Source organism: Fringilla coelebs (genome assembly GCF_963513975.1).
Source record: "Fringilla coelebs genome assembly, chromosome: 4".
Lineage (NCBI taxonomy): Eukaryota > Metazoa > Chordata > Aves > Passeriformes > Fringillidae > Fringilla > Fringilla coelebs.
In genome coordinates, this window is record NC_140032.1 from 12,680,176 (window position 1) to 12,695,234 (window position 15,059).

Consider the following 15,059-nt stretch of genomic DNA (forward strand, 5'->3'; position numbering starts at 1 on the left):
AAGCTGTGTTAGAAGCAGTGTTAACAGAGACACAGCACTGTATGAATAACCTGAAGGCATATTTGAGCCCCAGTCTGATGCTAAAGACACCTGTCTCAGTATTTACTCTTGCTCTCTCCTCTGGTGTCAATGCCCCCTGTGGTGGGCGCACACACTGAGCAGGCAAGCTGGATGCGTGTTTTTCCACCTTTGCAGAGTAGAGTAAGTTTATAAAAGTATGTATCATATGTTTCCAGCTATTACAGTATTAATACATAAAAATTAGTAAGAAATATTTATCATTGCAAGGCTTCCTTGCCTGTAAACTGTATTTATACATACCCTCTCCAAACAGACCCGGTGAAGGTTTTTTTGAAGTGTTTCTGTAGATGCCAAGAGCTGAGGACATCAGAGAGCAGCCTTGCCAGAAAGTGTTTATGTGCTGACAAAGCTGTCAAACACTGTGGACAGATGTTCAGTAATTACTCTCTGACTCCTCTATGCAAGCCTACATGCACAGCATACATATTCCCTCCATGCTGCACATAAAACTGCTTCTCCTCAGCCTAGAGCTGTGTCTGGACCAGGCTATATATTTATACACTAAACACTCCCACAGATAAGTATCTTTTTTTTCTGTATCCCATTTTTAAGACACTGAGATCTCAAAGCGTAACACGGATCTTACTTCTTTTTCTTGCAGTAGCTGTTCCTGGAAAAGCTTCCAGCGTCTCTGGCGGTGGTTCTGCCATTTTTCCAGCTGAGGGACCAAATTCTCCTGCCATTCCTCTTTCAGAAGCTCACATTCTCTTACAGAGAGGCTGGTCACCGCAGGCAGGGTCTGAAGAAACAGCTCCGTCACCAACTCTGCTAAAGCACAGGAAGCCTTAGAGTACAGCTCCTAACAGAGGCACAGAGAGGGACAGAGAGAAACAGGTGACAAAGTGAACCCTCAGCCCTTAGGAGCCATTCCCCTGCATGTTCCATGATTGATGCCAGTGAGGGAACCATGTGAATACACTGGGATGGTGTCCAAATCCTAGAGCTAAAATCCAATGCCACAAAGACCAGGTTTTGTAGATGCAACACCAAAATGTTTTGCTTCAAGCTACACAAGGCATTTAAAATGCAACACTGGCAAGAGCACATGGGACCCTGTGCCCTAACTGTTGCTCACATATGACTGCAGTAGAAAAGAATATCTTGTTTTACTGGCTATGGTGATGTGTTATAAAAATTTGAAAGTGGCTGTGGAAACAATCTGGTGTAGCACAACACCTTTTCTCAGTTGCTGATATGAAATGAATGAAGAAAGAGGGAAGAGTTAAAAAGGATGGTATGGCTTTTAGCTAGGCAAAAGTGACATTAGTCATGTCAGTAGTTGGTACTTCAAAATATGACACTCTTCAATGCCTGAAGAACAGAATTAGTCAAATTCATCCTGATGCAGAACAGTTTCAAGCCTAGGAAAACAAACATCTTCTGGTGGTTTTAATGAAACTAGTCCCATACGGACAGTTTTAAATTGCTGAGGCTGTTTCACTCACCAGAAGCATTGGGGTGATTTAGTCAGATGGCATCCAAGCTAGAACAGCTCTAGTTTCACTGTCAAATAGCAGCGATAGGAGCTGTGCTGGCAAACTGGGTGCCATTTGAGATCATTTCTGGGCAGGAGTGGGGACAGGTAGCTTTCCCAGCTGAAAAGGGAACAAAACCACACTGGAAAGTCACATGGACACTGCAGTATACCTGCAGGATTATGAGCTACTTCTGTGTGAGCTCTGTATGAACCTACCAGTCCAAGAAGCTTTATTGCCTAGCTGGGCTTGCTTTCATTGCAAACCAGTGTTAACCCTCTTGAAAACGCATATCTTTCTTTCTTTTCTTTAAAATAATGATATTTTTAAAACTCTCTTAAGGCTTTCTGTTAAAAGAACAAGTCAGGTCTTCTAGATGCAGCCTTCTTTTAAATACAGGTTGAATTACAGTTTCTTAGATGATCAAAAAATAGAACCTCTCAACAGAAACACAGGGATATTTACCTAGATGTCAAATATGCTTGTCTGCGGCTCACAAACAACAGAAATTCTAGTGGAATTTTTTGGGGGGGGGGGCATGCACTGCTATAATGTACTATTGAGTAAGAGCCCATTCCAACTGCTAGATATTGAATCATAAAATACAAAATATTAAAAAATCATAATAAAAAAGTGCAAGGACAAGAACTCAAGAAATAAAGACCAGAACTTAGGTTGAATATGAAATATAGTTCTGTGCCCCCATAATGTATATTTGGGGTTCATGTAATGTTTTCACAGCACCTTTATCTGTTCCATGTTTAGCTTTATAAATATCCTTTGAACTGATGGATTTCTGAAAAATATTTTAATATTTCTCATTTATTGTAAAATACACAAGCTGTGCACTGAGTACTAAATTATTATTTTCCTCCTATGATCCCTCTAGGATGCTAATCACTATATTAATTAGCTGTTTCACAAACAATAAATAGCTTAACAGCTCCCTGCAGTAACCTCTTCTTATGGATAAAACTGAGGCACAACACTAAAAAACGTGTTCACTACACCTCTGAAATGAGCTGTCTCAGCTCTTTCCACTCTCTTACTTGTTTAAAGAAGGCAAGATTTTCAGAATCCAGCTCCCACTGGCTTTCTTTAATCTCAAAGTATTCTAAATTCCTGCAAATTGGACTACAGCTTTTTGAAAATGATTACTGGATGTAATTATGAGAATTAGTAGTCGAAGACCCAACATAATATGTAACTTCTGATAATACTTTTCCCATTTCTAGTGATTGCTCACAATTTAGACATGAAAGAATCATTAGGGGAACACTCGCTACACAGGTGTATCCTGTGCTGAAGGATTGTTGCCCCTACTCCTTAATGATTATAGTTACAAGTTCCTGCTACAACAAGAAGTATGATTTATACCATCCTAATAATCTGTGTAGTTGTGGGCCTGGCTTAGCTTGGAAAAAGCAATGCCAAATGATTTGCTTGAATTCTCTCTTCTGCTGTTATTTTTAAATCCAAGACTCCAAGTCCTCAGGTTTAACATAAACTCAAAGATATTACACTTCTAATCTAAATATCCCATACAACATTTAAAGAATAATGGCTCTATCTTTGTAATCTCTCCTCTGAGCTTTAGCAGCCTTTCAGGACATATTAATTCTCCTGCCTTTACTGGGTGTTTAGTGATAAAAGAATTTCTATTGGGTCTGAAACAGTTCAGAAGGAGTCTAGAGGAGTCCGTGGCATTTCTACTGCAGTAGATCAAAAGATCTCAGGCAGGGTGTTAAGGAATTCTATTCTTTAACAATGGCAGCTAAATTCCTTTTAAACACATTTTGCTGTGGAACTGATAGCATTTCCCTGGCACGCTCACAGCTCTGTGTTATTATTTGCTATGAAATATTTTGCACAGAACAAAAATATGGTATTTTGTTCCTTGTTGTCAATGACATTTTGTTCTGCCTGTACCCCCTGCACCTTCAAATTATACTATATGCTTCCCTTTGGCACTAGCACAGTGGGGATAGTTACTGAAGAAAAATGTGGTAAGGTCTTGTTCCCACAGGATTAGTTATGTACATCACCTCATTAATGTGACAATCACATGGACATCAGAGCCCAGGCAGCCCTTGCATGCCAGACCTACGAGGACAGCATGCTGTACCCAGAGGCCACACCACAGGGACAACACAGTGGCCATGCTGTTTAATGCAGCACTCAAAAGATGTGGCAAAATGGCCTTTAAAATTTTGGGAGGGGAAATACTAAGTCTACATTTAGGGAACATTGCAGATGTGATTGAATTCTACCCAGCGACTCAAGCTAACAAAATAGTTCAAAATTGTTTGTACTCTAAGGAATGTACTTGATTTCAAACTGCAGTAAAGTCTGTCTGTGAGCAGGGATGGCACACTATGTATTATAAAAGTTATTTTCCACAGGGAAGAAAATGAAAATCAGTACTGCTTCCAGGATCTTATTATTGGACTAGAGCCTCTACAAATATTTTTTACAAGCTTCCTGATGTACCATTTCTTGTTTTTAGAGTTTTTGACTTGATGAAATTTATTCAAATTGATTCTATTAATAGAATAGCTGATTGCAGTATTGAATGAACCTGTTTGTAGTACCTGGCAGTCAATCTCAAAGCTTTTCAAAAAATCCCCAGAGAAATACATCAAGCATAAAGAAATACCATGGGGTATACATGGAAATAAAATGGGCTTAGATTAAAATGCTGAGTGCATCTGAATTTTAAACAAGGCAGTAAATATATAATTTTGTCAAAAACCAGGGGAAATACATAGCTTATCAGATTTCACTCAAAGAACAACATTAATTCTCCCCCTTAAACCTAAAAGATTAAAAGGTTCCTACATATAGATGAGTGAATAGTGAAATTGTGAAGCAGGAAAATGTATTTAGAAAGGCTGGTTATAGTTTATTTTACATGCCAGCCACTGAAGAGTATACATTGTCTCAAAAAGGCTACTGCACAACTACTTGTTAACTTGTGATAGAACATTTTACTGAAGGAATTAAGTATCTGATCAAAGCTGTGGAACACTGTTGCATGTGCCCCCGGAAGTTCAGGGGCTAGGACATTTGGTTAGGAGGTAAAAAATTCATCTCCCAAACCATATTGTATCTTACAAGGGGGGACAGAGATTCAATACTCAGATCATACATCCCATAAGTACATCAAAAATTCTGGGACCCTGGACACACACACCACTGGCCACTAGAAGATACTTCACATACACTCATAAGATACACCACTCAAAACAGAGAAAAGCTGGATGCATCTACTTCTCTCTTCCACGTGAAGAATTCTGGAAAGTCAATTGGACAATGAAAACCCTACCTGCTTTTAAGCATTCTAGCATCAAAAAGCACAGTGACATTGAAGTCATCCTTAGCACAAGTTAATAAGAAAGCTCCACTGCTTGATTTCCACATATTTAAAATGGAGGTCTATTGAAACTTCAGTCATGTCCCCTCACTGGTGTTTGATTTATTCAGGAGGCAGTTTCAATCTTCTCTTTTGGTACTCCTTTTTTAGAAATATGCCCTTGTGGCTAAGGTTATGTCCCTCACGAGATCTAGCTATTAGCCAGTTGTGAATCTGTATAGTGGTAAAATCCATTTTCTTATGCAGTAAGGCAAGAGGAAGACTTCAGAATGAAGGCTACCCCTATCAGACATCTTGTATCAGCTTTGACTGAGGCAACCAAAACAAATCTAATAGTGCCCAAACCCAGAACCAGAATGGGCTCCCATGGTTCACAGATTTAATCTATCAGATAATGCTGTATTTTTGGGGTAAGTTACAGGACAAAAATTTCAAAAGTGAGCTTTTGAGGTGGAGGCCTCTTGATAGGGATTTCCACCTGAGACAAACTGACTGATTCCCCCTAAAAAGATGCCAGCTCTTGGTACCCAAAATTGCAGTCCAGCATCCCTAACCATATCTCATGTTAACAAAATTACATAAGGAAAGTAATGAAAGAGTAAGTCTCTGAGAATCTCTACTTTTTATCTTGTCAAAAATATTTTTCTCCCTTTTATTAACAACAGAAAAAAATCAAATCCTTTTCCTCAAACTCACATTTATGTCTCCCCATTCAAAAAATGTCTACTGCCTTGCCCACTGATAACACTCATGACTTAATAGCTTTTAGTCTAAATTTTTGTGCATTTTATTCCCCTGTTAAGCCAAATGAAATAACATTCTGGTGAATGGCTATGAGCAAAGGGGAATTGTAAATGACAATAAATTGTGTTTTGACACTTTTGAAATTAAGGCAGAAGAAAAAGACCTATCTTACCATGTACTATGTAATTCCTAGCTGTTAGTTGATTTCCTTTGTGCAATCTGCATGTCTGTTTTCTTAATAATAGTGTTATCCCCCAACCTCTTCAATTCTCCTTTCCCTACTGAAATACACTGGTAGTTCACACAACAACAACAACAACAAAAAGAAAAAAGAGGGAAAATAGTAAAGGTTGGTGTTACCTGATATATTAACCTTGAGACGGGTTTGACACAGAACTGGATATACTGGGGCAGGGAGTGGGGTGGGTGGTGTGTGTTATTGCTGCCATGTAATAGAAAATTATGGTTAAAACAGTACAAAATCTCTTGTATGCAGGGTAACTCTGCAGACCCTGGTCTGTGTCTAGAAATAGACATAGACTATTCACCTACAGTACACTCTTTTAATCCACTAGTGTGGCTGAAAAGTCCTACACTATCCTCCAAATATAACTCATTCATTCACTCAGGCATCAACAGATTCCATTGACCTTGGTTAAATCATTTTAATTGATTTATTCATGCGTACACAAAACAAACCTACTCAATTATTCTATGCAAACACACTCAGCTTCCAGATCATTGAATTTTTACATATTTATTCACCAATTTGGATAATTCTTCCATGTACTGTAGCAGTACAGACTTCTCTAGTGCTAGAGGGTTATATAAATCTATCTTGATCTGTTTAAAGGGCAAAAAATGAAAAAATGGAAAAGGCATAGGAATTTGATAAGGGCTTAGAAGAGCACTGTGAGAACAAGCTAAGGATCTTCCACAAGGGACTGGCACTTAGAGGTTAGTAACACCTTTTCTTCTGTCCTGAGAATACTCACTGGTTCCCCAGCCACATGGTGCCCTATTCCTTATATTTTAACATCACCTTTTTCTTTGAGATCATGTTTCAGCTTCTCCATTTGCAAGGTAAATGACTGTCAGTTAAGCTTCAGGGAGTGCAGATCTACTGGAAAGGCAACATCAAGCTCTGTAGTGTTTACACAAGTGCCCAAACTAGCTGGTTCTACAAAGGACTGTGGTCCAAACCCAGTGGGGACATAGGTGTGTAGCACAGAGCTGACTGCTGCCATGTGATACTTGCTGATACCCAGCTTGTTAATGCCTGCTCTACTTGAGCTGTAGTCACACAACTGCACTGTGGAGGATCCCAAATCTCTGCCATCTTCTCACTGATACCTTGCCTTTCTCAATAGCAGCAGAGCTTCTTCCTGTAACAAAACTGGAGCAAGTGAAGAGGCAAAGTCCTGCTGCCCAGGGAAAGACTTGTGCCTGTACAGGCTGCACTCCTGCTCTGGATGTTGGTGGAGCAGGGAGAGAAGCAAAGACATTGTGTTTGTGAGATGCACCTCCTTCCTTTAACAGCAAGTCTACTTTTGCTTTTATGCTCCTGGCTATGGAAAACATGTAACCACTGCACTGTCCTCAGCTGTAGAAGTCAGCACAGCCCCATTTACCTTCAGTGGGGCTGTGCTCATTTGTATTATCCCTTCTTTCTAGCTTATAAGGTATATTCAAAAGCAGCCTCCTCCCTTAAAACAGTTCATGGGATCTGTATTTGGGGTTAAGGGGAGGAAGTGTAGTTGCTCATTATATTAAATATCACAGTAAAAATGTTTTATTGCAGAAAAAAGAAGGTGGAAATAAAGATTTGTGGACCCTCATTTAACAGATGCCAGCTGGAACACAGTACATAAAGTTTTTCGTGTCTGGCAGTGTTTGGCATAGGAGAGCAGCTGTAATATGCAATATAATGGCCTAGAACTCGGTGAACTGGCAGAGTTCAAGTTTGTGCAGTTCTCCTGGCTACCTGGCAATTCTGGAAAAACTTAATTCACCCAAACAAATTTTTCTTTAGTGGAAAAGAAAATAGCTTAGTACTAAAAGAAACAGTCCTGTCTTAGCGTTACTGGAGTACACAATAAAGGAAAGCAATATAATTTCACAAATGAGGAGGAACTGTGTAAGATAAAACAAAATTATTTAGTCTCCGGACTTCACATGAATTGAGGAAGGGGATGGAGAAGTTAGTAACTATGGATGATGAACTGAGCAGAGTAATATCAGCAAACATGATGATTTATCTCATATTACACAGCTTTGTACATTTAATCTACTCTGATTCACTAGTATAGCCTTCCAAGCAAACCTTTCCTTTCTCCAAAGCAGTATTTTTTCTCAAATTATCTGTTGCTTGCATTATTGCATAAACCCATGGCAAAACTATTTTAGAGTGGCTTTATTTTTTTTATCAAATTTATTTGAAAAAGTGCATGTGGACTACTGCTAATTAAGATTGTATGGGTATATTAGCTGTATGTGATAGGGACCACAAGTTTCCACAATATCCATATCTGGTCATAATTAATCATGACAAGGATCCTGTTGAGCTGAAAGTGATTAGTTCCAGCCTAATTAAAGGTCACTACTGACTATGGTTTTGGGCTTCACCAGACAGATCATGTTATCATATTTTTTCTGCATAGACAGAAAATAATTTAAGATGATGCAAAAGCAAGAAGCACCTCGAATTTTCCAAATCAGTAACAAAAATAAATGTAAAAATATTACTTACACCAAAGATCTGAACCTATTTCATGGAACTAACTAGAATAAAAAAATTCTCTGTGAGAAATGATTGAAGAGATTGTCTTTGGAGATGAAGTTCACTTAGAATAGCATCATCCAGTGACAGTGCAGAAGAAATAATTATGCCACATAAATGAAATCTCCCTCCTGTAGTAATGACATTGTATGCTCTCAACATTACTGCAGTCTTGTCAGCCACCTGGGCAGTGTGTTTTGGCACACCATGCAGGCATTTTTTGACTAATATGAGGTTAGGAAACATAGTGTTTTGGGAAGATAATGGAAAAGGCAAGCTAATATGGAAGACTGTCCTGCCTCCATCTTCTGCTTTGTCAGCCTGGCTTTCTGGAGCTGTAATTCCTGGATGTGATCCTTCCTGCAATTGCCCAATCTTCCCCAAGGCCTGACACTGTAGTGGGGTTAGGCAATCTTCAAAATTAATTTAGCAAATGACATTTATCAGCAGAAGTGGCACCTTGTAGAGATCGGCGACAGCCTCTGTGCTCTCACAGTCATCCTCCTCCTCCAGATCCCACTGTGCTTGCCAGTGTTTCTCCATCAGCCCATGGTAAGCCTAAAAAGAAACACAGTAGGTATATTTAAATAGCTGAAAATATTTTAATAGTTTCTTGTGATCCTTCTCTTTTCTTCCTTGATGCTCTTCCCATGTATCACTACAACAGTAATTCTTTACCTGGAACCATGACTCAGAGGGAAACGGGGAAATGGAACTTGCCTTACCACCTTAATTTGAGCTTATCCAGTCTTGAGTATAAAATTTCTTAGCCTCAGCAATACGGGGTTAAATAATATGTAAAAACTACTACAAAACATGTGAAATGATGTGACTTGAAACCTGCCTTCCAGTGTATGAATATCACTATATCACTATATCATGGCCATTACTACCAGGCGCAGAACAGCCATCTGACATCACCATGAGACACCTGAGTTGCAGCTGTATCACACTGTACAGGGCTTTTGCACTGGGGCTGGTCACCATTTCCCATGGTGGTTCCTAAAAGGCTGATCTGTGATGTGGTCCTGGCTTGGTCCTTGGTCACAGTTTTAAGAGGGATGCAATTTTTTTTTTCAGGTAAGAACTGTGACTGTGGATGTGTTGGCAGGCTCATGGAAAATTATATTTCACAGGCAAAGACTACCTCAATCTATAGACTAATGAGTACCATTATACATAAATATTCCATATTTTGATTTTATCTGCCAAGTGTTCTCTATCACTCCCATTGCAAATATGGCTTTCTTCATTAGGTATGTCATTAGAGCTCTTCTAAAGAAGACCAAGGTGCCCATAAATGCTTCAGAATTCTTGTAGAGGTAGACTTGAAAGTTCACACATTTCATGGAGTCATACTTTATGATAAAGTTTGACAAATTAACTGCTAAACTTGTATTTCCACAGTGGGTAGGCAGGGCCAGACTCGATTACTGTAACTGACACTTTATGGTTTGTGTTCTTCACTGATCATTCCTGTATTCTCTGCAGTAAAAGACAAAATTAAAATCCTTCTTTTCCAACAGAAACATAGGTGAAGGAGAAAGAATGATACAGGAACTCTAACCTTTACTATATATCTCATTCTGTCTTATAAAAAAAATCAGATCTGCTGCAACTCAATTGTTACCACCCTACTTGTGTTCAGAGCAATCTGATGTGAATGAAGTTTATTGTAAGATCCACCATCATAATTGGCAACACTTAAAATTCAGCAGAGATCAGTTACTGGCGAAGCTGCTACCATGGTGGTGTGAGCCCTTGATGAGGTGAAGGAGAAAGGCCGAGAAAAGAAGTGGTTTTGATGGGTACAGCTCTGGGCTCATGGTGAGGCTTTGCAATCAATTCCTTTACTGTTGGGCTGGCTGTGAAATTATGAAACAAACTTAAAATAGCTCCTCAGAGCCAAATGGATTGTACTCACAAAATAATTACCGGACTATTTAAGTTATTTTTAAGTCAAACCATCATTACCACTATTTAAGTCAAACCATAAGAGCTGCAGGTACAAATTTTCTTATTCTTTGAAGAGTTTCAGCATTTAAGACCCCATTTGTTCTGGGACAAAAGACTCTCCCACTGTGCAGCAGAAATGCTTACATTTCAGACTTTAATAATTTGTACACAGGCATTTCATAATCCCAAGACTCAGCTGTGTTCTGTCCTGCAGCATGAGGTGCAAGTTGCCCCTCCCTGCTCAGCCTGCCAGAAAGCTGTTGAGTAGGCTTAGTAAAACTCTAGACTAATGATCTGCTCATCAGGTGTACAGAATAGAGCATCTCTTGCACAAAGCTGTGTGGCTCTACCTTTGTAGGGAAGGGGTCTTACAGCAAAATTTTTAAGCTTTGTTCAATGCATCTGGGGTGTGTTCAAGAGTGTCCAATGATGCCTAAAAGGAAATTACATTCACAAGTGCACACTGGCTATAAAAATGTGGGACACAATTATTTGTCTCAAGTTTGGCTTTATGAAAAGCCAAAGGTGTAAAAAGTGCTCTACTTGTTTTGAAGTGAGGTGTTGCCATGTAGGTGTGCATACAGAAATAGTAACTGCTTTATCCCATTCATACAATATAATTAAAGAATATGGCCCCATGGTGCAAAATTGCAGTGTTAAGACCAATAAATTCTGATGGATTGCTGCAGTTGGAATTTGGGTCTTCCCATACAATAATTTTATCTAAACTATTAGATTTCATCAAAAATTCAATGCTGCTGGATGTAACCACTTTCACCTTAAATTATTTATTTTCATGAAAATTGAGTATTGATTTTTTTTTTAATTCTTAATAACTTGGGTTTGCAGCTCTCAGCAGTTACTTGAGTTTTGCAGCTCTCAGCACTCACAGGTAAGAACTCTGATTTTGTATATTCATTTGGAACAATAATAACAAATCTCTATAGAAAATATGAACACGAAAACATTACACTGGCCATTGTATACCATATTAAATTATCCATTTCAAACCTCCTCTAAGGCATCTTGCCAGAGATCATAATTAGTTTTTCCTCCACTTCTCTGAAATTTGGTAAATCTTTTGAGCCTCAGTAACCCCACTCACAGAAAAGCAATTAGATCAGTGCAGACTGTTTTCTTTTGTAATGCCGGCTGGGTACTTTCCTCCAGGTATTTCCTGTCTTAAAGCAAACACACAGTACCTAAGTAAAAGATTTTTTTTACCAAATATGCCATTCTGCATAAGCCCCATTGGCATTCTCTTCCAATGCAACAACATCAACACTGCAGGAACAGCCATGGCAACAGGGGCTCTGACCCTGTCCACCTGTGCTACCACACACAATTCTCACAAGGACCCAAAATTCCCAATTTTACAGAACTGGGAGAAATCTGCAATACATTTGGCTTTAAAAACTAATAGAATAGGGAAATAAGCTTTTACTTGTTCACCTTGAGAAAATTATGAACATCTTCAGTAAGAAAAGTTCGGCTAAGGAGACTCTCTTGTTCAGCTTCCTGTCTGCGTTTGAACTCTTCCTTCTTCTTCGCACGGCACTCCAGCCTTTTCCAGATCAGGTCTTTACTTTGTTGCATGCACTCTGGAACATAAACCACAAACAGTTAGGCACCACAACTCCACAGGGAGAAAGCAGCATCTGCTGCTGTCACACAACATAAGCTCACAGAGATCTGTTAGTGAGTGAAATAGGCAAGCAATCACCATGCAGGATTTGAAATTTGCATCTTACCCTGATGGCCTTTTTAGATGTGAACTTCTAAATTGTTACATGGCACTTAAATCTATCAGGTTTTTAGACTGCTACCATCCTGCACCCTCCCTTTCACTGCTGCTGCTGTTTATGCAAAGGCAATGTGTTAGTCCAAGAAACAGATTGCCTCATGCAGCCCCCCAAACCTCCCCCTCCTGCTTCAGGAAGGTTGGTAAGTGTCTCATTACCTAACTGAAGATATGCAAATACTGCTGCAAGGACAGGGGCAGTAACATATGGTGGGGAGAAAAGGTCTAAAGCAGTGCTAGTTCAGATTAGTTTGAACTGGCATGCAGCCATATATACCAGACTTCTAAAGTGACTCATCCAAGAACCTGCAGTAAAAGTTGTCAAGGTCCCTCCAATTTCCTGCTACTAATGTGAAGTATTTGGGACTAAATTCCTCCCCACTTCATTCCCCCTGCAGCTCCAAGTGATATCTAAATTAACAAGTCTATTTGCATCCTGGGCTGCTTAGTGCAATCACTGCTTTAAATGTTCTGCCACTGCATGTCTCATTGCCCGTCCATCTAAGAAAAAATTTACTAATTTCCCCCAGTTATCCTGCCCTAGAGCAGTATTTCACCCCTGACACAAGCAGCTAAATGGGGATGCAAAAGAACAGTCACCTGTGACTGCTGTTCTGCCACTACACCAAGCTGCTTTAACTACAAGTAATTATTTTGTAGAGAAACAAAAGGAGCACAGTACTGCAGCACCAAGAATGTTATTTATTCTCCATGCTAATTTATTGTGTTTATCCACAGGCTGATGGTGCACTGACAGAACACTTGAAGGTCTACCAAAAGCACAGGAAAGCCTGTAATGAAAATATCACTTAAATAAATGTAGCAGTGTTTTACTTTTAAACACTATTGATTCTTAAATACTTCCTTATTTTGTACCCTAGGAACACAGTCTTGCTGGCTTTGTGCTCTGTTTGTGAATTATAGGTACAGTTTAACTTTTGTATTTAGAAGCTCATAAGAAAGGTCAACATAAGGCTCTATTGGAATAAATGCTGCACTCCAGATATTTTTTTTTAAAACAAGTTTCATTTCTATCTAAAACCAGGAGGTTGATAATGTTCTGCACAGGACATACCAACTGTAATATATAGCTATATATAACTATAAAAGCCTACTTTGCATAAAATAAAGGCCTTGACAGAGGTATTTTTGCTTAGGAACAAGTGAAAATTGACAAAAAGAAGGAAAAACCACCCAGAGACAACCATTTATGCTTGTTAGTAGCTTAACCTATGTGAAAACTGTGAACATAGGCATAGACAGTTTTAGAAACAAACATCCATGAAAGAAACTATATCACAATATACATGTATTTGTGAATATCAGCAAACTGATCACACAGCCAGATGTTCTGAAAAAAGATCAAGTTTGCAGCACTTTCTGTGATGAAATAATTGGCTCAGTCGATGACCGGAGAGTGGTGGATATTGGCTACCCTGACTTCAGGCAGGTTTTCAATGCAGTCTCCTGACAGATCCTCACAGAGGATGGATGAGCAGTGAGATGGACTGAAAACTTGCTCAAAGTCCGCCTGGAAGCCAGCACCTACTGGTGTACCCCAGGGCTCAATACTGAGTGCAATTCTCCTCAGTAGCTTCATTAATAACCTGGATGAGGGAGCAGAGTGCAAATTTAGCAAGTCTGCAGAGGTCACAAAAAATTGGAGGAGTGGCTGATACACCACACATGCTTGTACTTCCATCAATAGGGCACTTCACAAGCTGGAGAAATGGGCTGATGCAAATCTCCTGAAGTTTAAGAATGGGAAGTGCAAAGTGCTGCACCTGGGGAGGAACAACCCCAGGCACAAGCACACACTGGGGACTGCCCAGCTGGAAAGCAGCTTGGCAGGAAAGGACCTGGGGGTTCTGGTGGACATCAGGTTGAACATAAGCCAGCAGATAAAGGGAGGGGATCCTTTCTCTCCATTCAGCTCTGGTTAGGCCACACCTGGAGTGCTGTGTCCGGTTCTGTGCTCCACAGCCAAGTACAAGAGAGACATGGAGATCCTGAAGAGAATTCAATAAAGGGCCACAAAGATGAGTGGATTGGAGCATGTCTCCTATGAGACAAAGCTGAGAGAGCTGGAGCTGTTCAGCCTGGAGAAGAGAAGGCTCAGGGGGGATCTGAGCATAAGTATATAAACACCTGAGTATAGAAACACCTGGAGAGTGGGTGCAAAGAAGACAGAGCCGTTCTCTTCTGTTGTGCCCAACAAAAGGACCAGAGGCGGCTGCCAGAAACTGAAACCCAGGAGATTCCTTTTACCATGAGGATGACTGAGCAGTAGGACAGGTGGCCTAGATGGAGTCTCCATTCTTGGAGAGAGATGCTGTCTGAACATGATCCTGGGCAACCAACAGTAGCTCAACCTGCTTAAGCAGACAGCATGGACCACACAACCTCCAGAAGTTCTTTCAACCTTAACCATTTTGTGATTCTGTGTATTCATGACTATGAGACAAGGCACAAATTATCACTACTGGGCCCGAAGTGAGTGAGCAGCACTGCAGCAAGAATGTACTGCAACAAGACTGTATTCATTCTGGCTATTCAGTTCACTGAACTCTAAACCTAATGCCATTTTGCTGCGACAATTTTCTTTAAATATGTCCAAAAATAGCAGAAATGGTTCTGGAAGTTGTGTTGAAGTGGTTTAGATTATTTTCCTTCTGGCTAAATGTTTACCGTTATTTGCTGTGAGTGCTGATGGGAGGCACTGAGCCCTGAAACAGCACCTAACAGAGAAGATGGGGCTGTATTTCTCAACATTGGGCATTAGGTAACATACAAAATGACACAGGGAGAACTTTAAATCAGTGGAGCAGTCAGCTTAGACTTTATTATGAC

The 15,059-nt window shown here is 39.8% G+C and overlaps 1 protein-coding gene across 1 annotated transcript in view; it reads right to left on the reverse strand.

The window, feature by feature from the left end:
• EVC (EvC ciliary complex subunit 1) overlaps positions 1-15,059 on the reverse strand; it is a gene marked incomplete at its 5' end in the record, with an annotated part of 49,308 nt that overhangs the window by 17,882 nt on the left and 16,367 nt on the right. Inside the window, 3 exon segments of the mRNA XM_084203867.1 lie at positions 668-880; positions 8,912-9,010; positions 11,861-12,009. Coding sequence (XP_084059993.1) covers positions 668-880; positions 8,912-9,010; positions 11,861-12,009 — 461 coding nt within the window.